Source organism: Microtus oregoni, unplaced genomic scaffold (genome assembly GCF_018167655.1).
Source record: "Microtus oregoni isolate MIOR12 unplaced genomic scaffold, Mior012 000017F_ref0000208, whole genome shotgun sequence".
In the NCBI taxonomy this organism is placed as follows: Eukaryota; Metazoa; Chordata; class Mammalia; order Rodentia; family Cricetidae; genus Microtus; species Microtus oregoni.
Window position 1 is genome coordinate 5,066,229 of NW_024543076.1, and position 23,285 is coordinate 5,089,513.

At 50.3% G+C, this 23,285-nt stretch overlaps 1 protein-coding gene across 2 annotated transcripts; it reads right to left on the reverse strand.

Moving 5' to 3' along the window:
- Positions 1-142: 142 nt before the first annotated feature.
- Npr2 (natriuretic peptide receptor 2) lies at positions 143-19,366 on the reverse strand. 2 transcript variants are annotated; one of them, XM_041667758.1, is made up of 22 exons: positions 17,874-19,366; positions 16,948-17,153; positions 11,109-11,222; positions 10,702-10,837; positions 10,389-10,483; positions 10,083-10,215; positions 9,780-9,864; positions 8,267-8,387; positions 8,034-8,108; positions 7,769-7,846; positions 7,456-7,560; positions 7,267-7,338; positions 4,959-5,118; positions 4,550-4,705; positions 4,138-4,306; positions 3,848-3,994; positions 3,278-3,401; positions 3,069-3,137; positions 1,099-1,273; positions 917-1,015; positions 444-535; positions 143-329 (listed from the first exon to the last, which is right to left on the reverse strand). In XM_041667758.1, exons 1-22 carry the CDS (start codon positions 18,538-18,540, stop codon positions 264-266), a joined length of 3,144 nt encoding a protein of 1,047 aa, XP_041523692.1. In that variant the 5' UTR covers positions 18,541-19,366; the 3' UTR covers positions 143-263. The 2 variants fall into 2 exon arrangements, with proteins under 2 accessions (XP_041523692.1, XP_041523693.1); XM_041667759.1 differs by lacking the exon at positions 8,034-8,108.
- Positions 19,367-23,285: the final 3,919 nt, after the last annotated feature.

Genomic DNA, 23,285 nt, shown 5'->3' on the forward strand with positions numbered 1-23,285 from the left:
ACAAAATATTCTGGTCTAGATACAGATATTTACAAGAAGCCAGGGAGGGGCAGGTATATGTACAAGGCTGAGCTGCAGCGGGCTATGACTTCCATATATGGCAGGGTTCTGTTTTTTTCTGTTTGTTTTTGTTTTTTGTCTGTGTGTGTGTGTGTGTGTATGTGTGTGTGTTTTCCATCTCATGACAATGTCTGTTTTTGTTGTATGGAGAGATGGTGGTCATTGTCCAAAGTACCAGCAGCAGGAGGTTGTCTGGCTGGGGTTTACAGGAGGCCAGGAGGTCCTTTTCGCTCCCCTAAGAGCCAATATGTTCGCATTTTTCCTTTTCCCTGGAGGCAGAGAAATGAGCATAGTTGAGATTCTTCTGTGTTAGTGCCTTTAATCTCCCTCTCTTCTCCCACTTCCACCCTCCCATGATCCATTCCCCCATGTCTTGCGGTCACCTTCATCTCCACATCTCCACGCAGCTCTAGCTGGAAGCATCCTAGCTCATCCAAGGCATCCTTGGTGGTCGAGGAGACATGGATCTTTAGAGCTGGGGTGGTGTGGACCAGGAATGGATGGAGAAAGAAGAGTCAAAGAAAAAGGCAAGAGAAAAAAATGGCACAGGTGGAAAGTGCCTTACCCAGCCAGCCACCCTCCCAATGCACACCTTACCCAGCCAGCCACCCTCCCAATGCACACCTTACCTAGCCAGCCACCCTCCCAATGCACACCTTACCTAGCCAGCCACCCTCCCAATGCACACCTTACCCAGCCAGCCACCCTCCCAGTGCACACTTATGAGAGGCAATATATGCCCAAGGGCAGGGCACCTAAGAACTCTCCAGCTCTGAGAGACGTGAGGAACTCCAGAAAGGAGAAAGGAGCAAGACAGATCCAGGTCAGGGTTGGAGGGAAAGGCTGATGTCCTCACCTTGACCATTAGACTCCATCCGAGAAGCAGTGTTAACTGTGTCTCCAAAAAGACAGTACCGGGGCATCTTCAGACCAACAACCCCAGCACAGACCGGCCCTATGAAAACAAGCTGGTTGGAAGAGACCTGGACAAGTAGACCCTACTTGTCTACTTGTCTTGTGGGTGAGAATCAGCCTTACCAGTATGAACGCCTATACGTAACCTCAGCTGGTCATGGGGTCGGTGGCGGATGCGGAAGGAAGACACTGCATCTAATAATGCTAGGGCCATGCGAGCAATTTCTGGTGCATGGCGCTGACCATTTCGGCCTGGAAGGCCAGATACCACCATGTAGGCATCCCCAATGGTTTCCACCTGATTTAGAGGGAAAATTAAAAGGTCATCTGTAGGTTCAGTAGTTAGAACTCTGGCTACTCTTCCAGAGGAGCTGAGTTTAGTTCCCAGCACACCCATAGCAGTTCAAATCCCCTGTAACAGTTTCAGGGCTATGACATCTTCTGGCCTCCCTTGGCAACTGCACACACATGGAATATATTCACATAGATGCACAAAGATAAGTGAAATAATAAAACTTTTTTATTATTATTTGTTTTCAGAGACAGGGTTTCAATGTAGCTTTTGGAACCTATCCTGACCTTGATTTCAAACCTGTCTCTGCCTCCCAAGTATTGGGATTAAAGGCATGTGCCATCACCACCCAGCAATAAAACTTTTTAAGAGATTATCTCTAGCTACGTTGATGGAAGTGAGACAGGGAGATAAGATGGACGCGGCCAGGAGTCACCCTGACAGCCTGGGAGGCCATGATTGGCCAGATTGACTAGGAGCTACTGCCATGGTTCTGAGGATCTGTGGATAAGAGGAAATCAGTTGGGGAATACTTAACTCCTCCTCGCTACCCCCAGGACCTGATAAACACTCAGGGGCATCTGCTGAACAAATGGCAGGAGCGGGATCCTAATCTAAAGAACCCAATGGCTTAAAGAAGTTAAACCAGGCTCAGTAACAGGGACCAGGCAGCCTGTCTGTCAGAGGGAAGAAGTAGCCACTTGACTTTGATAACTGTACCAAACCTAGGGTGCACAGTGAAGCTTGCAGGGAGCCCACACTAAGTATTTAGGGATTAGAGGGGTACTGTGTCTAAAACTTCCTCTCAAACGGTTTCCATAATAATTAGATGAGTTTTTTAAAAATAAAAGAGGACCTGGAATGGTGCCAAGTAGCAGAATAGATTAGCATGGAGAAAGCTGTGGGTTTGGTTCACAAATACTCCAGGGAGGGGGAAGACATCTAAAATAAATAGGAGGAAATAAAAGCAATTGATAAATTTGGGTAAAGGTTTTGCAGCCGTTTTGTTAGGGAAACATCAGAGAAGGTAGAGTAAGCTTTTAATATCCTCATTTATGTTTAGATATCGTCTCACTGGGTAGCCAGGGCTGACCTTAAATTTGCGATCCATCTGTCCCAGCCTCCTAAATACTGAGATGACAAGCAGGTATCACCACACCCAGCACTTTTATCTGCCATATGCCATACTCAACGTTAGGCACTTTTAAGACCTATTTCTCACATTTACTTTTGTGTGCATGTGCACACACACAAAGAAGTCAGAAGACAACCTATGGGAGTCAGTTCTCTCCTTCCATCACATAAATTCCAGGGAAGGAACCTAAGTTATCAGACTTGGCACCTTTACCCACTGAGCCATCTCACCAGCCCATTGGTTTTCATACACCTAATCTATTGCTGCAACAACTGAGGCTCAGAGAAACCCTGATACCTGTCTAAGGCCACATAATTATCTAGAAAATCAGTATTCAAGCCCAGTACATTTTTACTTCCAAGGACAATTAAGCCAACTCAACGACTTTAACAAAGAGCTGTATAACATGTATTTGTGTCCTGCCCCTCACCCCACAGTCAATCCGTGCCCACATTCTGGCAGGTGTCTGTATTAATGCCCCAGAGAGAAAGGAACTAAAGCATGTTTTGATTAGGGAACCCTGAGAATCACAGGTGTCAGATCCGAGTGTCCTTGTTTGCCGGAATCAAATCCACTAAAGAGCACCAGGATGCGGGAAACTTGGGGAGCATTGACTGTGGAGTGGCTATGGTATGGGGGGGTTAGGAAACTGGCTCCAGCTCTCACCTTGTAGACATCAAAGTTGTCGATTATGGCATCAAAGCAGGTATAAAGGTCATTAAGAAGTGTCACCACCTAACAGGATGGGAAAGCAGAGGCTCTGAATTGTGTGTCCACGTTCCTAATCGTCCTCTAGCTGAAGGATAAAAGCGCTCTAGAGCCGACTAGTCCAGTGGGGCACCCAGTCCCTCCCCCTGTTCTCCCCCAGCTCTCACCTGCATAGGCGTGCTCTCCGCCGACAGTGCAGTGAAGCCCACGATGTCGCTGAAGTAGATGGTGACACTGTCAAAAGCCTCTGCCTGGACAGTCTCTCCCCGTTTTAACTGCTCTGCCACGGAACTAGGAAACATGGGGGCACCTTCAGCCCAGCTCCAGGCAGTGAGGAGGACAGGGTGTGTGGCTGCAGCCCAGCCAAGCTGCAGCGTGAAAGCTGGCTTTGGTGGATGAAAAGGAAAGGGGCTGAGAAGACGCCGCCTGGTGCACAGTAGGGCGCACAAGCGGTGGGGAGCTGTGAGGGGACCCACGTGGGGCTAAGCAGTTCCAGCTGGGCTTGTTCTGTGCACACTTGCTGAGACAAGAGCGAGGAAGAACCGGACCCTAAGAAGGAGGGACGAGGCTGTACAGCTCCTTTGAAGACACAGGCGGGAGAGCATTCAGCCTGCAGCCAGGAGGGCTCACTCTGGCAAGAGGCAGCATTGTAGGGGTCCCAGGATCGCAAAAGAGTTCTCAGGAGGTGGATGAGGCAGAACCCAAGGAAGTTTTGGAAAGGGGGACAAAGCTCTTACTGGGGTAGGATTTGGTAGAGCAGAGCCTCAGCTTTGCGCTTCTCCTCTAGGTATGCCTGTGTGCGCTCCTCCACCAGCTTCTCCAGGTTATTGGCATACTGCTCCATGCGCAGCAAGAGGTTGTCCAAAATGCTCGTACCTCCTTCCCTGCAGGGAGGCCAGGGTATGACACCTGCTCTGAGGTCCTCAAGACCAGCAGGACTTCCGGTTCAACCCACCCTTGGGATCCACCAGTCTCGTCCACTAAGAACAGTAAGGGTTCTGTCCCTGGGAGCCTCCGCTCCACTCACTTGTTAAACCGGCGAATGAAGCCCTTGATTTGCCCGAAGTCTGGACGTTCCGCTGGATCCTGGGCCCAACATCTCTCCATCAACAAAACTAACTCTTCATTCAGTTGTGTCCGGTCAATGCTTGGCCGGAAATATGGCCGCTGACCATTTCGAACCTTCTGGACAATCTCTGAGGGTGACAGAAAATTTGGATGAAGAACAAGATTCCCCTAGCCAAAGAGGGTGTAAATCGAAACTGATTCTTTTTTTTTTTTTCAATACAGGGTTTCTCTATAGCTTTGTAGTGTGCTCTGGAATTAGCTCTTATAGACCAGGCTGGCTTCGAACTCACAGAGATCTGCGTGCTTCTGCCTCCCGAGTACTGGGATTAAAGGCGTGAGCCACCACTGCCCAGCTAGCAACGGATTCTTACCTTTGGGACTGAGATCCAGGCCTTCCAAGTAGAAAGGCCCACTGCGGAGTGCTATTTCCTGTAGGATGATGGCAAAGCTGTAGACATCTGCCTTCTGCATGCCTGTGGTTGGCAAGGAGTTCCCACTAAGCAGTTCGGGGGCAGTCCACAGCTTCTCTGCAAAGAGTAAACAGACTGGCTAGTTTGCCTAAACAGGGCTCCTGGGTTCCACCTGGGCTCATTCCCATGTTGCTGCTACTGGTCTACCTCTCCCAGCCTCCCTTGGGGGGTATCCCGGGGTTACTGCTACTGGTCTACCTCTCCCAGCCTCCCCTGGAGGAAATGATCAAGGCCTGGAGAGCAATATGAAAGGTAGGTGGTAGGGGGCGAGGGTGGGGGAGGGGGAGTGATGATGCAGGGGCAGTCTCACTGGCATAGAGGGCATGGCTGTCGTCAGGTTCAGCAGTTGATCGGAAGCTAGCCAGACCGTAATCTGTTATTTTGAGCACAAAACGACTATCCACCACACAGTTGGAGGACTTGAGACTTCCATGAGATGAAATAATGCTGTTGTGGAGAAAGGCCATACCCTACAGGATACAGAGTAAGGGTCTGGACCATGTGTGGCTTAGGCTACCCCAGTCCGTGAGATGGTCCAGCTAACTGCATAAAGATATTCAGACCACTAACCAAAACTCATTAGAAATGGAAGGATCTTAAGATAGTAAAAACAAGCTGAGTTGAGATGATGTCCCTCAAGGAAGACGGAGGAATGGGGAGTCACCCCTTCCTAGGACAGTAAATAGCATCTAGGTGTTCAGGCTCAAGGGGTGGGGATAAGGAGAACCCCAATTGTTTCCCTGGAAATGGCAATCTTCTGAAGAGTGAAGGGAACGGCCGAAACTAGGATGGCGCGTAGAGTGGCTTCACATGCCCAGCAACTGATTAGGGAGACACAGCATAACTCTGACCTAGCCTCCAGAGGCGCCACAGCACACCAGCCAGCTGGGAGTCTAGTCTGCAGCTTTGTGTAGGAAGCAGGTTGTGGTGGGGGAGGAATGTGATCTATTAGAGGAATGCTAGACCAGACAGTAGCAAAGAAGGCAGTAAATCGGCAAAATCTGAAAAGTAGACAGAGGAGGGAAATAACGCCAAACCAAGGCAGAAGCATGGCTTCCTGGAGGCAGACATTTGCCCTCAGGAATTCAAAGGCCGGTCTTGGGAGGACAGGACAGTGCTTCCCCAGACAGAAGCTCTGGGAGCCCACCCTAGGAATAGAAGGCTCGGCATGGTGACCGGAGTCCACGTAAACGATAGGCTCTGGCCTCGAACTCTTCCTCTGTAGTCCTCTCAGTACCAAGACACCTTTAGGCATCCTAAGCTGCTGAGTTTCCTGCTGTGGAAACTGCAAAGGAGTCACTTCTCCTCTGTTTATCGTCACATCTCCAGCTGAAAACTACATTGCTTTACCTGATATTTCTCTCTCACTAGATGGCAAGCTTTCGTGTGCATAAATTAATTTAAAAAAAAAAACTTTCTGAGAATTTAGGATTAGAACCAGAGTCAGGTACAGGTGGGTGATCTCACTAGTGGGCATATGGGTTCTGAAACCTGCTTCTCAACACCTGTCTAACCCATGCAACACTGGGTCATATGTGAGCCTCTGGGTCATAACTGAGCATCGGAATGGAAACAAAGAGTTAGTACAATTTTTCTTCCATCTCTCTGAGTTTAACATCCATATATATTTTTTATAATTTCAGTCTCTAAACAGGTATAGTGTTATGCACCTATATTAGCATTTGGGAAGTAGAAAACGGAAGAGTCAGAAACTCAAAGCAATTTCTGTCTGTGTAAGTTTGAAGCCAGACTGGGCAACACGAAACCCTGTCTCAAAAAGATTTCAAGCCAGGAGTGTTGTCACACACAGTTAATCCCAGCACACAGGAGACAGAGGCAGGCAGATCTCTGAGTTCAAGGTCAGTCTGTTCTACAGATCGAGTTCCAGGTTAGCCAGGACTACACAGCATCATCCAGACCCCCCAAAAAAATCAGTTAAATTTAGATATGTTAGTTAAAGAATAGACATGCTTTAGCAGTTAAAGAATGGACAGTCAAATATTGGTCAAAGCGTAAAATAAAAAGGGTTTGAAGACCTCATTGTCCTTTTACGGCTCAAGGAATTTGGTTCTGTTCATTTTATTTTGAGACAGATTCTCATGATGATGTTCAGGCTGCTCTTGAACTCCCAATCCTCCTGTCTCAGTGAGTACTGGGATTATAGGTATGCATTGCCTGCACCCAGCTGTGGGATGTCTTTTTATCGTTTTGTTTGCCTATTTTCTTTTTCTGGAGAAGATCTTATTCTGTGGCCCAAGCTGGCCTGAAACTCACTAAGAAGCCTTGGCTGGGCCCAAAATCACAGCATTCCTCCTGCCTCAACCTCCCATACGATGGCATGCCCAACTATAGCTAAGGGGTTTTAATATCCTCCCTTTGAGGTAGAAGAGAGACTGAGGAAACATTTAAGATACCTGGGACAGGAAGACAAGAGCCCTCTCTGGGTATGGGACTGCTGTGATAGATCCAAACTCCCCCAACTGCAGCCCAGAACCCCTGTTTACCCATTGTCACTCAACCACACATGAGTGCCCAAGGCCTAGGAGAGGAACTGAGCATAGACTGAGCAATGGAGGCATTTTTAGTGGGCGAGGGCAGAAGGGCTGGAGAAGACTCACCTTCACAAGATCATTAATGAGTGAATAGCGAAACATCCAGTCCAAATTGATGCTGTCATTTTCCAGAATGTCCTGGCAAGTGACATGGAAGAGATCAGTATCTGTCTTAAGTCTCACTGGCTATCACTAGGCACAATGTGACTTGGGGACCTCCCCACCCCACCACAATCTCCTACACCTGCCCCTCACTTGTAAGCTCCCGCGAGGACAATACTCTGTGACAATGCAAATGTTGGGAGGGTCTATGCAGGCCCCGATGAAGCGAGTGAGGTGGTTGAACTGGACGTCTCTCATCTGGTGGAAACGAGAAGGAAAGAACTGATGGCGCTGAAACATAGAGAAGCACACCGCTTCGAGCCATGCCCTCTCTCCTACTTACACCTACAACTAGAAACCCGTGAGAAACAAGCCTCTTACCCTCTTAGCCAGTTGGCCATTCCATGGTCTCCTCATTTCCTCTTCCCTATGGACCCTCCCTTTCCACTCATACCCAGTTACGTACGTGCTTGAGTTCAAACAGAACTTGCCGGGTCAGCTCTATGCGCTTCTTATTCACGTGTTTGATGGCAACGACGTTTCCCTAAGGTGGGGGTGGAGACAGAAAAAGGAATGAGCATCAGAAGGAGTGTTGCACTGAGAGCATCCACGAGCTCGGCTGGGTGTAGAGAGGGGACTATGGGAGGCCAGAGGTTCAGGGGCAGAGGTGGCAGATGGGCATGAGACACAATGAAATGGTTGGGAACCAGAAGAAGCAGATGACTGTTCACCTTGAAGTGACCGGTGTTGGCAAAGATCTGGTATTTCCCATGGGCTGTCATGAGCGAGCCGTAACTGGATCCCCGCTGGGGCCAAGGGCAACATGGAGGCGGAAGGATGAAAGGAACATTAGATGGTGGTGGTAGTGCAAGTGGCTGTCGTTACAAGCCAATGTGCTAGGGAAGGTCCAGGGTAAGAGGGAACAGGGAACAGGAACTCAGAGGAAGGAGAGCCAGGGACTCACCAGCGACAGTGTTAGGCGGCTGCCTGCACCTTTATGATAGCGGTCCGAGTTGCCGAACTGTAGCTCTTCCCAGCGAATGCGCCACAGCATGCTAGCCAGCTCCTTCTCCAGCATCAGTTTCCTGTAAGAACTGCACAGCTCAGTTGGCTGCCAAGCCCTGTCCTGCCACCCACAAAGCTGCAAGGGAGCTGCAACTGTTACTACGGCAGAGTCAGGACTGGGACAGGAGGAAGCACGCGCCACACTCAGTGTAGAGGGAAATGGTTTGGTTTGGTGTTGAGAAAAGGTCCAGGTAGGCATCAAACCCATGATGCTCTTCCTTCCTCAGCCTTCCAAAGGATGGGATTACAGATGTGTACCACCACACACAGCTGTCGCTCTCTCTCTCTCTCTCTCTCTCTCTTTCTCTCTCTCTCTCTCTCTCTCTCTCCCCCCTCCTCTTATGTCCCCTGCCTCTCCTCTCTCTTCAGGAGAGAGGTCTCCTTCTTCCAGGGTAGGAGTCAAACCTATGGCCTTGAGCATGCTAGGCAAAAGAGTTCTACCATAGAGCAGCTCCATCCCCACCCAACCTGTATAAACTGGGGCTTCCAGTCTTCCACCATGTGAAGACACAGTGAAACACTACTTTCCACCCTCACCACACAGAAAATGTGTTGGTGACTTGGTCGTGGATTTCCCAAATATCCAGAACTGTGCAATGTTTTGTCGCATATTAGCAGGAGTGGGGTGGGGAAAGGAGCCAGGGACAGTCAGTGCATAGGAATTCATCTTTGATCCTAACTCTACTCAAAATCAGTACTCAAGGGCTGGAGAGGTGACCAAGTGGTTAGGAGTACCTGCCACTCTTACAGACCCAAGTTCAATTCCAAGCACCCATCCGGGTAGTTTATAACCACCTGTAACTCAGAGTTCTGGGGTTCTGATGGCCTCTGGCCTCTACAGGCACTTATGCGTGCATGTGGCATCCAGTCATATAGACATACAGGAGATATATAAATAAAAATAGTTTAAAAATCAGTATTCATAGTTGGGCTAGGTGAAGGATGCCTTTAATCCCAGCACTTGAAAGGCCAAGGTAGGCAAATCTCTGAGAGTTTCAAGGCCAGCTTGCTCTACGTGATGAGTTCCAAATCAGCTAGGGCTCTACAATGAGACCCTGTCTCAAACAAACAAAAACATTCAGTATTCAAATGATGCACTACGGCACACATCTGTAATCCCAGCACTCAGGAGACCAAGGGAGAAGGACCTTCAGTTTGAGGCCAGCCTGGGCTACTTGGCAAGACTTTGTCTCAGTAAAGCTGTTGGTCTACCCAGGCTACAGACAAAAGCAAAATAAACATCTACGAAGAAGGGCAACCCATGAAAAGGCTGGAGAGGAAGGTGCTAGTCCAAGAGACCCGCACCAGGTTAGGAGATTTGCCACTCCCGCCCCACATAGCAGGGAACCTTGACCTCAGCCAGAGGCAGTGAGGAAGGAGGGAGGTGAAGAGTAGGAAAACCTCAGACTCACCGGAAAATTAGGAAACTGGAAACACCAAACATGATGAAGGTGATTCCCGTGCCCAGCGCCACAATCGCCAGAGTGGAAAGGGGGGCTGAAGGAGGAAAGAGAGAGACCCTGAGAAAGATTGGAAAGAGCCGAGGGGGAGGAGACATGGGTGCAAGGGGTGCACAGCTTTCTCGAGGGAAAGAAGGAAGGAGAGAGAGCCGCAAAGATAGAATATAGCTAGGCGTGGGAGTGGGTGTCAGTGGAGGCAGAGCACAGGGGTTGGGTAAAAGGGGGGGACTGCTCCCAGTCCCTGCACACACCCACTTTTATCACAGGATGGGTCGTCCAAGTCAAAGGCACAGGGGGGATTGTCCAAAGGTGGGGCCCCCTTCACCCAGGGAATAGGCCGGCCTGTCCACCAGATCTGCTTCTCCGCTCCTGAGTAGTGGGCTGCGGGCTGTGAGGAAGCAGAGCACTGGGCCCACAGGCCTGCCCCCAGCCTCCTCCCTGAGACTCCCACCATGACTCGGGTCCAGCAGGGGGAGTAAGCTCCTGCCCCAGTACCACTGATTATGTCCCCACTGGATTTTAGGGCCACTTTCTTTCTCTTCCCTGTCCTCTCCCCGTCACCTGGAAGTCCCCAGAATCCAAGTCTCCCATGGCCCACAGGACAAAATCAGTCTCGCGGTCATTGTTCTTGTCCATAACAACAAGCCCAGTCACACCTAAGATTTAAAAAAAAATGCCCCTCACTTGAGATCTTCCTCTGGTCCCCTCGTCCACCTCCTGCCGCCCAATCTCGCTGTCTGAGTCTCTCCCGCACCGTGGTTCTGTCCCCGACACCCATTGACTCTCCCTGCAGTCCCTGGTGTCTCCCCTCCTGTGTACTTCACCCCTCAGTCTGGTGTCAGCCCTCAGGCCTCCATTAGCCCCTCTTCATTACCATGGTATCTTCGCCCCTGCATCTTCTCCACAATCCGAAGTCCGTCTTCCCGAGTGCCTCCTTCCTGTATTGTCTCATTCAGGACTTGGGCATAGAGCAGGATCCCATCATAGAAACAGCCAGCAATGAGGTTCATCTGCGGGAAAGCAAGCTCAGCACACTCTCCAAATGTCCTGTGAGGCCCCGTCCCAGTCCCCTTTCCCACCCCTGCAGTGTCCTTCTGCCTCTCCACTTTCCCAGCTTCCTATTCTCCTTCTTTCACCCCTATGGTGCCATCTTTATCCACCCGGCCCTGGGGAACAAAGGTAATACCCTGGATGGAAGAGAGAGCCCAAAGTGGGGCTTCCTCTATGATCTAGTGTGATGAATTCCTCATAGCCTGCTCTGACTCTCAGAGATCTACTCACCAGGGATGGGGCCAGCTCCACACCAAAGTCTTCCCGGGCTCTGATCAGCAAGCGATTCTGGAATTCCTGATACTCAGGATTTGGGGGCTCTCGATATGTGATCACCAGTACAGTCTGCACCACGGCACATGGGGAGAATGAATGGGATTCAAATTGAGCGTGAGAGAAAGAAACCATTCTAGGAAAACTTGGCAAAACACACATAAAACATGCACAGGGGAGTCTGGCAGCTGAAATGGACTAAACTGTGGGGGGGGCTGGAGGGTAGTGGCTCCCCTGTATGAGAGACTGATAGGCTGGTCCCAGAGACGTGGCATCAGAATGAAATCAACTCCATCCACAAACTCAGCCCATCAGCTTCCTTGCCTCCCTTCCATCATCAGGCCTCCTGCCAGGTTACCACACTCACGGGAACTCCTTTGTCCCTACTTTCTGGGTGCCCCTTTGATGCCAGCCCTCAGAAAGCAAAGGTAGCTGGTTCTCAGTGAGTTCAAGGCCAGCCTGGTCTACAAAGCGAGTTCCAGGACAGCCAGGAATACACAGAGAAACCCTGTCTCGAAAACAAAAACAACAAAACAATAACAACTTGACTTTTTCATATTGGGTCACTGGCACACAGTGATTTCTCTCAGTAAATTAGATTTCAAGCCCAGTGAGAAATACTTTTGAGACAAGGATTCCATCTGTGAAAACCACGAATTTAATTCACTGTGCATAGAGGAAACATCTAACAGACGCAGCAGGCTCATTAAGAAGCAGGTGTATGCTACATAAGTTACATGCCCACACACGTTGCACAGATAAGCAACTGATGCATGTGGTCTCAGCCACATGCGCATTTTACTAACATGAATCAACGCATCTCCATCCCTTGTCAAACTGCCTGCCTAGCTCCTCTGAGCCTCATATATCCCCTCTTCTCCAGCTGCAAGACTGCTCAGCCTTGGACCACACAACCAAACGAGACTGCTCAGACAGGAAACTGGTCTTATGACTTCCAAGAAAGATGTCGGTTCACTATATTTTGTGAAATACGACCACGTGGAGTGACAGGTTAAAACCTAGCCATTTCAAGATAGGCATGGCAGCCCACATCTGTAATCCCAGCACTCAAGAGGCTGAGGCAGAAAGATAGCTGTAAGATCAAGGCCAGCCTTGTCCACATAATGAGTTCCAGGCCAAGGAGGGCAGCTACATAGCAAGACCCCATTTCATAAAACAACAAAATCTGAACAAAAATCTGGCTATTTCTACCAGCTCTGTTTATTATCATCACAGGAAGGACATGTAGACCATATAGACAATGGATGTATCACATGAGAGCTACAGGCATCAATTTGCTCCAGGAGGGAAATAATGAAGTCAGAGTTGGTTTCTACTGTGCATTCGTTATGTTAGATTAGAGTTTTCTTACTGGGAATTCAGATGCTGACTGTGTACTTTCAGCATTCACTCTCGGGCAGGAGAAGGAAAGGATGAGGGGGAAAGAGGGACAGGAAAAAGGGAGGAGGGAAGCTGGGGGGGGGGAGACAGGAAGTGCTCCTCAGCGGCAGGCTGGAGGGTTCATTCATTGACACCTGTTCCAAAAATAGAGATGTGGTAGGGCTGACGAATGGCAGTCGGGAAGAGCTGGAAAAGACGGGAGCAGCACGGTTCATACTTCGATAAAGGCTAAGAAGAGGTTTTTAACACTTTCTGGACTCCGTAACTCTCCGGGTTGGCGATTTATCCCTAAGTTGGCAGTAATCAAACTTCTTGCCATAGGTTACACACTCCTATAATCCCAGCACTCTAGAGTCTAAGGCAGAAGGATGGAAAGTTCAAGGACAATTTGGGTTCCAAGGCAGACCCTATCTTAGACAAAAACAAGATGTTTTAAAAATCTCTGAGTCCCTCTTCACGTGTGTGTGTGTGTGTGTGTGTGTGTGTGTGTGTGTGCACGCACACCTGATGTGGGTGCTGGGAACTGAACTTGAGTCCCCTGAAAGAACAGTGGCTGCTCTTTCCATCTCTCCAGCTCTTGCTTTGTTATCTTTTGGCTTTGTTTTGTTGTTGGCCTCAAACTCCAGATCCTCCTGCTTCAGACCCAGGGTGCTGGGATTACAAGCCTGCCGCTAGTCTCTTCTCCTCTTGAAACTTACTGAGGACCCCAAAGAAATTTTATATCTATCAATAGTTACCAAATTAGAAGTTAAAATTAAAGCTGAGCTTGGTAAATTATAAAAACACAAGAATGCACAAGCGTGTTTTCCATGGCTGTCAGAGCGGTGACCTCACCCACATTGTGCAGCCTCTAGAAAAAAAACAACTGCAAAATCACAGGAGAATAGTGACAACAGCAAATAACATTTTGACAGTATTTCAAAATAATTTCCACTTCACAGCCCCCCTAAAAGGATTTCTGGGGCCCCAGGATCCAAAGGCCACACTTAGAAAATGGCTATTCAAGAATGTTTTGCTGTGGTTACTAACTAGCTACTAAAAAAAAAAAGAAAACAAACCCCAAACAAAAACAACTCCAAACACTTTCTGTACTTACTGAGGGACTAAAAGGAAGGCAAAGGTAGCTAATTGAGTCCCACTAATTCACAGTGGCCCCCAAGTGGAAAACTAAACAAGCAATGCTGCCAAAAATAAGGAGTTCAATGGGGGGCGAGCCAAGAGTGCACCACCCACCTTGAGTCCCGCTCTGGGCACAGCAGAAAGTGATGCCAGTCATGGGCAGACGAAACCACGAATAGTCTCCAGAAAGGGGCACTGCCTTCCATAGCTTTGGCCTTAGCGCTTTCTTCCTTTCTAGTTGCTCTCAGATAGGATCTCACCAGGTAGCCCAGGCTGGCCTCAGAAGCTCAGCAACCTCCCTGCTTAGTCTCTCATGTGCTGAGATAAACAGAGAAGAGTCGCCACACACACCCCTTCCCTCCCTTCTTAGTGCCAGCGTTTCCCATTGTGGGCACACGTGGTTCAGGATTTCTAACCCTGTACCCTCAGTTGCTCAGTGCAAACCTGAATCCTCCCAACTTGACTGCTTGCTTTATTAAGTTCTACTCTTCCCACTTTGCTTACCTGTCCTGGTTAATTATCGTGGTTTACTTCTAAAATAATCCCTAGGCCTCTTCCCTATACACATGCTAATTTAACCCAATACACATGTATTTGGTATCTACTACACGCTAGGCTGAGCAGGTACAAAGATGAACACAACCCCTGTCCTGGAACAGCAATGACTGGATGGGAAAGAAGAACCCCATCAACATCCTTTAGATCAGCTCTTTCCCTCCCCTGGGTGACTGACGTCCAGACTGCACTGGCACCTTTGCCTTGGTGTTTCAGCTGCTTACAAAGGCTCTGAACATCTACAGTCAAAGACTCTTGCCTTATCCCCCATCTTAGGGTTGGCCTGGTCTGAGACCCAAGTGGACCAGCACTTCTGGAGAAAGGGCTCACTGCTCTTTGTTGTTGGCCAGAGCTGACCACTGACCGCCATGCTGCCCTCCCCTCTGTCAGTCAGTCCTGGCAATGGACAAGAGAAGTTTTCCTGAAATTCCTCACTCTCCCCCACACACACCAGCCTTGCTCTCCCTTTGGCTCATTCTTCAGTGCCCGTTTCCTTTATCTTAAGTCATAGCAAGAATCTTCCTCTTTTTCCCGTCTGTACGAGGTCTTCAGTGAGGGAAGTAACCAAAGAATTAACTGATATAGCTGACTCGACCTTTCCCCCCACTCTTAAGTACTGGGGTCTCTTGGCTGCTGCGAATTCTCCTATGAGGAGGAGGTTTTTCTCTCCCACAAAGGCTCACCCAGGGATGTGGATGTAGTGCAGTGGTCGGAGTACTTGTCTAGTGAGCACAAGGCCCTAGGTTGAACCCTGGAACTTAAAGAAAAACAAAGCAAAACAGAAATTCCTACCGAGAGGACTGTAGCTTTCTATCATCCAGGAAAGGTGTAGCCCTGCCTTGTCTGAACTAGCCAAGGCCCAGTCCCTTTTCTCCTCGTACCACTCAACTGCTTTCCTTCTGGGAATCCTTAGCGTCAATGAATAAGCTTGTTTCTTGTCCGTCTTGCCTACTAACTATAAACTCCAGTAAGACAGAGAGTGCTTCTAGCATGTTCTGTAGGGCATGCCAGTCAGGTGACAGCGAATACTAACAATAAGTCGGTCTCTAAAGGACTCAAACCTGAACTAAATGATGTGCTTTGTGGTTGGCAGACTAAGAAACTCGGCTCAACCTGGGATTTAGGAATAGTATCTTAGAAGGCCACAGGCTGCTCTGAGTCTTACAGAACACGGAATTGCTGTACAGACACAGGTGAGATCCTTGTCTTCGGGAAAAGTTACAACATAAACCAAACCCGTCCTATCACTGCCCATGCTCAAGGATGAGAGCCAGAGACTCAGGCATGCAAACAGATACGTCATTCACAGCCAGACACGCTCACCAGTCACAACCAAATATATAATCACAGCCACATAAAACCTTACTCACCGGAGAAGAATGGCCACCCAGGCCCGGCCCCGGTACACTCTCCTTAGACCCAAAGAATCCCAGAGTGGAAAGGATCCTAAGGTCATTCCATAAGCCACCTCAAATACTCTTTGAGGGCTATGGATAAATAAATAGGGAACACTTCCATACACAAATCAGTAAGAACTGGTGAGGAACCAGACAGAGAGTCATGGGCATGATCTCAGGAGGTTCAGAATGGGGGAAGAAGAAATAAAACAGGCAGACAGAAGGAGCAAAGTGCACGGAGGCAGGAGGATGGGGGCCTGGGCAGGCAAGGGCTTAGTCAGGAGGACTTCTCAGCGTCAAAAGCCCCACTGAAACGACAGGCAGAAAGCTAACTACCAAGTCTTGCACATCACGGTAAGGAGTTGGGATTTTATTCTGTAGGGAGCAGGATGTTGAAAGCTTGGGGGCGAGGTGGGGAACGCACAGTAACACCGACTTCCTCTGCGAGTTCTTTTGTAAATTAATTTCTTTCCAATCTTCCTAGCATGTCCTCATTCAAGCCGTATCTCCTCATTCCTTGACAACCTACAGTCTGTCTCCTAACGCAACCTGAACTATGTTCTACTCTACTGCCATACAAAAACTCAAATCCTAGTCCTTAACATTCAAAGTCCCTTTAATCTATGTCTTTGTCACCTGATTTCTGAAACGTGCTTAAGTCAACGCTTTTTAAAGCTCATGCCTATGATCCCAGTACTTGGAAGGCAGGCGCTAACAATTCAAGGCAGAAGTGGGACCCTGTCTCAAAAACCTTTTTTTTTTTTTAAGGTGAACCCTCGTTTCTTACAAGGTCAAAGATATACAAATTCCTGTCTTTCCCTTGCACAGGCTTTTGAAGCCCTGTCCCGCCACTCTGTGAATATGGTATCTGCCCTGAAAATTACAACCGTCTAATCTCCTTATCCCAGCCATGTCTACCCTTCCTCCCTAACCACTGACTCTCAAGATCAGCTTCACGCACAAGTTTGTCTCCTTTTGCCACTTACTCTGCTGTAATTTCACCTTGCCTGTCCCATGAGGATGGCAGCCCTTTCTGGGACAAGGCGCAGATCTTTTTCTTCCTGCCTCCTAGCTTCCTGCTGGCACTCAGGAAAGCACCCTAAGGTCTGGCCGTGGCCAAACTCAGTCTTGGCAAGCACACTAAGTAACAGTGTACAAATCGGGGGAAGGAAGAGTGACACCAGGCATAGAAACTTTCTGGTCACTTCTCTTCCATAGCTCACAAGCCCTGCCCTGTTCCTGGGGCTTCCGTAGGGCGCTATGAGAAACAGACCTTCCAACCAACCAGGGGCTCTTCCCATCTCTAGCTTGGGTTCCAAAGATACCTGAAAGGCCTCTCTGAGGGCCTGGGCCTGTTCCTGGGTTCGATTGTCCTGCCATGGCCGGCCTGTTGCACGAGTGGGGCCTGCTCGGAGACTCTCCCCAAAGACATCGAGGTAAAAGAAGACATAGTCCCCATTGGTCAGGTTCTCCCTCTGGGCCTGAAGCAGGATCTCATGCAACATCTCCAGAGGGCCGCAGATGTACACAACTGGGAGAGGACATGACAGAAGGGCACCCTGAGACAGCCCCTCTCTGGAACATCACCCCATTACCTATCGACCACCCAACAGATGTTCCCACCCTCCCCCTCTCCGAGCTCATGTCTAAGTGCCCTTGGGTCACATGGACCATCTGGCAAAAGTCAAAGCCCGACTCCAGCGTGATGGCTCCCCCCCACCACTCCTGAGTGATGATTCCTCCCCCCCACTCCAGAGTGATGGCTCCTTTCCCCCCAGAGCTGTTTGCCCCACCTCACAGCTCCCCATGTTCCTCTCCTGCCTGCCTCTCACTAGGAGCACAGGCTCTTGTGTTCACTATTTTTGTGTGAGCTTTACCAGCTTTCCCAACCAAATCTGCTGAGCACCAAACCGATAGAGTCATCCCTATGTTACACGGAGTCTCTGCTCACGGGCAGGTGCACATTTCAGGGTAGACACCGCCCATATCCACTACTCAAAGCCACCCACACTGCCTCCCCAAACTCTTCACTCCCAAGTCCCAGTCTCAGTTTCCCTGACCTGTGTCTATGATACAAAGGCCCTGTGTCCTAACCCAGACCCTACCGCGGATGCCTGTTCTCATAAGCACCTCCATCCCAACCATCACATGTGACTTTTCCAGGCCAATCTCTCTCTACTTTTCTGTGCTGTGCTCCAAGGACACAGTGACCCTCCTCCCCAGTTCCTAAAACAGTCCGGGCCACACTTACTGCGCCCGTTGGCTCTGATGAAGTGGGTGGCTTGCTCAGGGCCACCTGGCTCTCGGGCATACACCTGGTGCTGCACACTGAGGTTGCTGCCTTGCAGGGCCTCAAAGACACCCTCGATGGTGAAGTAGTGGGGCCGGTCATCTGTCCGAGCATCCAGATACAGCAAGGCAGCCCGAGCAGTCCAATTGAAGTGCCCGTGTAATGTCACTACGAACTCACCCAGCTTGGGAGCAGAGGGGCCAGTGCGAACCAGGGTACGATAATGCTCATTCTTAGCTGCAAAACCAGAGGCCACTGCACCCGCAGTCAGGAGGGGAAGGTGCCAGTGTGAGGCAAAGCGAGCCACAGAGGCAGCAGGGTACACACACCCGGGGCCCAACAGAAGGTCGGGGTCATGGTACAGCTTGAGGTCCACAGCGCGCAGTGGTGCCAGGTACTCAGAGCAGGCGCCGTCTAGTTCGGAGCTGACAAACCGCAGGTCCACGGGCAGTGCCCGGCCCAGTGCCTCCACAGCCAGTGCCACAGCAGGACCCACCCGTGGCCAGGCCCAGGCATAGCTCAGGTTATGTTCTGGCAGCACCACTGCCAGCGTCAGGTTCCTCGCACCCGGAGGACGCACCCCACCTGCCAGGGCTGCCACCACCAGCAGCAGTGATGGCAGTGCCATGGGGATAGCGCAGCTGACCCACGGCCCTCCGAACCAGGGGCCGCTCTGGCCTACTGGGCAGACACAAGCACCACCCAGCCTGGAGCCTGAGGAAGAGGACCAGGAAGAGAACTGGGACAAGCTTAGTCGGCCCGGATACAGAAAGTGCTGGGGACCACGCAAGAAGGGGATGGGGGGAAGCCTGGGTCGGGAAGGAGTGGGCTACCAACCTACAGCAAGGACCAAGGACTAAGGACAGGGTGGCAGAAGGAGGAAGGGACCAAGGGGGCCTGCGACCGGGATGAGGACAGTGAGGGGTGAAGTGGCCTGATAATCCCAAACCGAGAAAGGGGGGATCTAAGACTGGGATGGGGTGGGGACTTGGGGGAGGCTGGTACAAAGAAACGGCCTGGGGGCACCTCACAGCTGACCGGGCCGGGAGGGCAAAGAGCTGCGAAAAGCCGGAGCCCCGGGCTGAGGTGGGAGGGAGCCCGCCGCGGAAGGACTGGGACATGGGCAGGCAGGGAGCGAAGCGAGGCCTGGGCCGGAGGGCAGGGAAAGGCAGGGGTGACTCTCCCAGTGAAGGCTTCTCCCGAAGCTCCTGCCTGGACTAACGGGCCCAGACGCTGGTCCCATCCGGAGCTGCGGCGGCCCCGCCCGTGTGTGCCCCGCTCCTCTCGGCTCCGCTTCTCCCGGGCCCGGTGGCCCGCGCTGCCCGGCGCTGCCTCCCGCCCCCAGCCTGGGCCCCCGCGCGCGCCGCTCGTCCAGGTCAGGTCGCCTCGGCCCCGCGCGTCTCCGCTCGCTGCGCCCGCGGCGGCGGCCGAGTGTGACTTCCCCGGCAGGCCGCCCGACCCCGCCCCTCCCCCTCCCCTCCCCTCTCCTCCCCTCCCCGCCCGGCCCCACCCTCCGGCGGCTGCTGCCTCCCCCTCACCCCTGCGTGTCGCCCAGGGACCTCCCAGTCCCCAAACCACCCGGTGAGAGCCCGGGGCGGGGGGGGGGGCTTAGCACCGGGGCCTCTAGGCCACCGAGGTTCCCGGGAGTCCCCACGCTGTAAAGGCCTTCCTCTGCTTTCCCCAAGTCCCTTGTCCACAGGGCTGCTTCCATCTCACTCATGCCAAGGACCCCTGGGCCTGTCTTCTCCCAGGCCGGCTAAATACCCCGCTTTTCTTAGGGTCCATTTGCTCAATCAAATTTCCCCAGACGCGCCAGTCTCCAGGAAGCTGTCAGGAATCCCCAAACATTGGGTATCCATTTATCTATTTCTAGGTAGGGAAAACTACCCATCTCCTAAGTGCTGAGGACCGCTTGCTCGGGCAGCTGGAAGACAGGCCCCCATGGTACCAAAGGACTCCGTTCTTTATGAAGGACTCCAGTCTTTATGAAGTCCGCTAGTCTTCCTCTTCCTGAGGACTCAACTCTCCCCTCTGTTTCTGTCTCCCTGGCCATTCTTATGCCTCTTGGATCCACCAGCCATCTGTTCCAGGGCCTTGTCCCTTTTGTCTCGTTGAGCCACACTTCACGGGAGCTTATAGATTGGCTAAGCCCAACAGGCCCCAGCAATGAAAGGTCACTGGACCCCACCTTGGTTCCCACCCCATTCCTAAGATTCCTAACAAGAAAGTTCTTCCAGGTACCTCACATCTGGCTGGAGTGCTGACCCCATCTGGAGGAACAGCTTGTGAGGGATGACATCATTGCCGAGGGGACTGCTATGGGACCTTGGGGAGTTCTCAAATTGTCGTAAAGGACACGCACATAAACACATCCTCCCTGGTGCTGACAGCCAGCTTCTCTCCCCCTTGAAGCCGCTTCTCCAGAATTTACTGTGCCAAGAAGCTAAAAGCTCCCCAGCAGAGAGCGAGTGAATGCAGGCTGAGGAGCCACACTCTTTCTCTGAGATGAAGGCGACACCTAGTGGCTTGGGTAGAAATTAAGGACCGAGTCATTTTATTCAAAGGCAGCGCGAAGGAAGATAATTGTTTCCGCCCTTACCTCTGAGGGACGTACTGCTGAAAACCCTTATCCACAAAGTGAACACCAACGTGATAAGCCAGCCCTGGTGGCAAGAGAACTCTTGTTCCAGGCTGCCAGCACCGTTGGCGTAAAGGAATTATGTTCTATCTGGACAAGAAAAGACATGGCTCTCAGGCCTGTCATCTCAGGACTGGGAGGACTGAGGAGAATGACCATGAATTTGAGTAGCCTGGGCTACACAGTGCATTCAGAGACAGCCTGAGCAAGAACATGACTCAAAGAAAATGGCTCTTAACTCTCTTATTTGTGTTTTATTACTTACTTGTTTATTTAGAATCAGGGTGCCAATGCATAGCTAAGGCTGCTCTCCAACTCATAATGCTTCTGCCTCGGTCTCCTAAATGCTGGTGTGACATGTGTGTAACACAATGCCTCTTCTTTTAACTCCAGACCAGCCAACCGAATCATTGTTCTCACAAGAGAGGGTTAAACATGCCACAACTTGGACAAGTCACAGAACGCCAGAGGTAGAATGGCTCCAATCCTCCTATTTAGAAATAACCGAAAGGAAACATGCCACACAGGCGCCCTCCCCTCCCCTCCCATCCCAAAGGGCTTTCAGTGGTGAAACAGAAACTGGAACCCTGTTCCCTGCTTCCCAAGGTGAGGCTCCTGGCAGAAATTCTGCTGATTCCTGGGCTCACAGTGTCATGGCCACCAAGTCCCAGACAGTCCTTCGGGGATGACATCTGCAAATCCCAGTGAGGAACAGCCACCACAGTTACCCAGAAAGGCCAAGATGACATGGTGTTACTCTCAGTACTTAGGACAAGACGTTATCTTAAGGGTTAAACATTCAAGCATCATAGAGAATGGTCCCTCTTTATTCCTTCCAATTGGCTGTGTATACTAGACAGTTGAAGGAGTCAGACATAAAAGTTAAATGATTTAATGGGATTTTTAAGTTTATTTATTTATTGTGTACACAATGTGCTGTGTTTTCTCAGGTATGTACATGTATGTGTACATACAAAAACAAAACATAGAGGCTGGAGAGATGGCTCGGCGGTTAAGAGCAGTGACTGCTCTTCCAGAGGACCAGAGTTCGATTCCCAGCACCCACATGACAGCTCACAACTGTCTGAAAATGCAGTTCCACAAGATCTGACACCTTCACACCAATGAACATAAAGTTAAATAAATCATTAAAAAAATAATAAATAAAAAATTTAAAAAAAAACATAAAGCACAGCAGTCCACACTCAGTGTCCTCCTCTGTCCCTCTCGCTGGATATGATGCTCACAAATGGCCAGACTTGCTGCCTAGTGACTGAAACATTCCTCCTGTTCCCACCTCAGAGCTAGAATCACAGGCACACAACCACACACTGCCAGCTTTTACCCCTGGGGAGCACTGACACAAAAGTCTCACCCAAAATATACTATTAGAGTTTCTATTCTATACCACTTCAAATTCTGCTTTCTTCACAAAAGTCTTTCCCTGAGAAGAAGTGGTAAGGGCCAAGGGGTAGGTGTCTCCTCACATCGAACCCTGCTAGGTTTGCAAACGGCCCACAGGGCAAGAAGCAAAGGAAACAGTAGCTCCCAGAGAATGGAGATGTTATTTTAACCTTCTGCTCTACTTAGCACTTCCTAGAGAAGCCAAAGACGCTATATAGGAAGAGAAATTGGGGGAAAATTAGACAAAACTACTCTCTTGCCTGAGCTGCGATATTTCCTGAGAAACAAGAGGCGCTAAGGGTGACAACGAGGGATTGGCCGACGACAGGGCGAGAGGAAGGCCAGTTGAAAGAGTCCAAGAAGGAACACCTAAGGATGGTAGCAGTGTACGACACACAGGGGCAGGAGGAGCACTGCGAGGGTCAGGCAGCCTGGCCTGCACAGTGAGACTACACAGCAAGACCCCGTCACAAACAAACAAAGCCAAAACTGATGTAGACGACAAGATAGGATTAGCCAGAAACAAACTTGAAGAAACAACAGGTTCTGCAGAGAATTAAATTTGTAAAATGAAAATAAAGGAGACAAAGATCGCTATAGGTAGGGGTTCTAAAGCGAGGGTGGGCAGGAAGCTTCCAGGGAGGGAGGGGGCCAGGACAGTACTGCAATCCAAGAAGCTTGGCTCCATCTAAGTGCCCGCCACCACCATCTGACAGGGTCTCCAGTTTTGACTCCTTTCTATCTAGCCTCTGCAGTGTGCCCAGATGCCAAAGCAATCTTTGAAGCAAAAAACTAATTATGTCAATTCCCTGCTTAAAATTCTTCCATGGTTCCCCAAGGAAGTTGTCTTTCAGACTGTTGTTATTGGCAGCAAAACCCTGCCTTTAAATGAAGAAAAAAAGAAAAACAAACAAACAGAACATAAATAATGAAATAAGCAAGTCCAAGAGCTCCGGATGGGGCAGTGCTGGTCCAAGGGCCCCGGACCCCATATCGTTACAGCCTTCTCAGACTAGGACTCTCAAGCACTCCAGGAACTTTTGTAAAGAAAGACGGTAGAGAAAGCTTTGCCAAAGCATATACAGAGACGGTCTTAAGAAGCCCCTTTCCAGAGTGTCTGTATTCTTCCCCAGAATGATCTGAATTCACACCATCCTCACCACACCTTCAAAGAAAAGAGAAGGAGGAGAAGGAGGAGGAGGAGGAGGAGGAGGAGGAGGAGGAGGAGGAAGAAGAAGAAGAAGAAGAAGAAGAAGAAGAAGAAGAAGAAGAAGAAGAAGTGATGAGATTGAGATGCCCTGGGGTGTGCAAATCCCAGCACTAAGGCAGCT

Bases quoted from the DNA above. Each gene is read 5' to 3' on its own strand.
- Npr2 (XM_041667758.1), bottom strand. From the start codon at position 18,540: ATGGCACTGCCATCACTGCTGCTGGTGGTGGCAGCCCTGGCAGGTGGG. The intron at 11,223-16,947 runs GTATCTTTGGAA...GCCGTGGTGCAG, and splicing joins CCCTCAGAGAGGCCTTTCAG to ACTGTACTGGTGATCACATA. The intron at 8,388-9,779 runs GTGAGTCTGAGG...CAGTTCTTACAG, and splicing joins TCCAGTTTCCTAATTTTCCG to GAAACTGATGCTGGAGAAGG.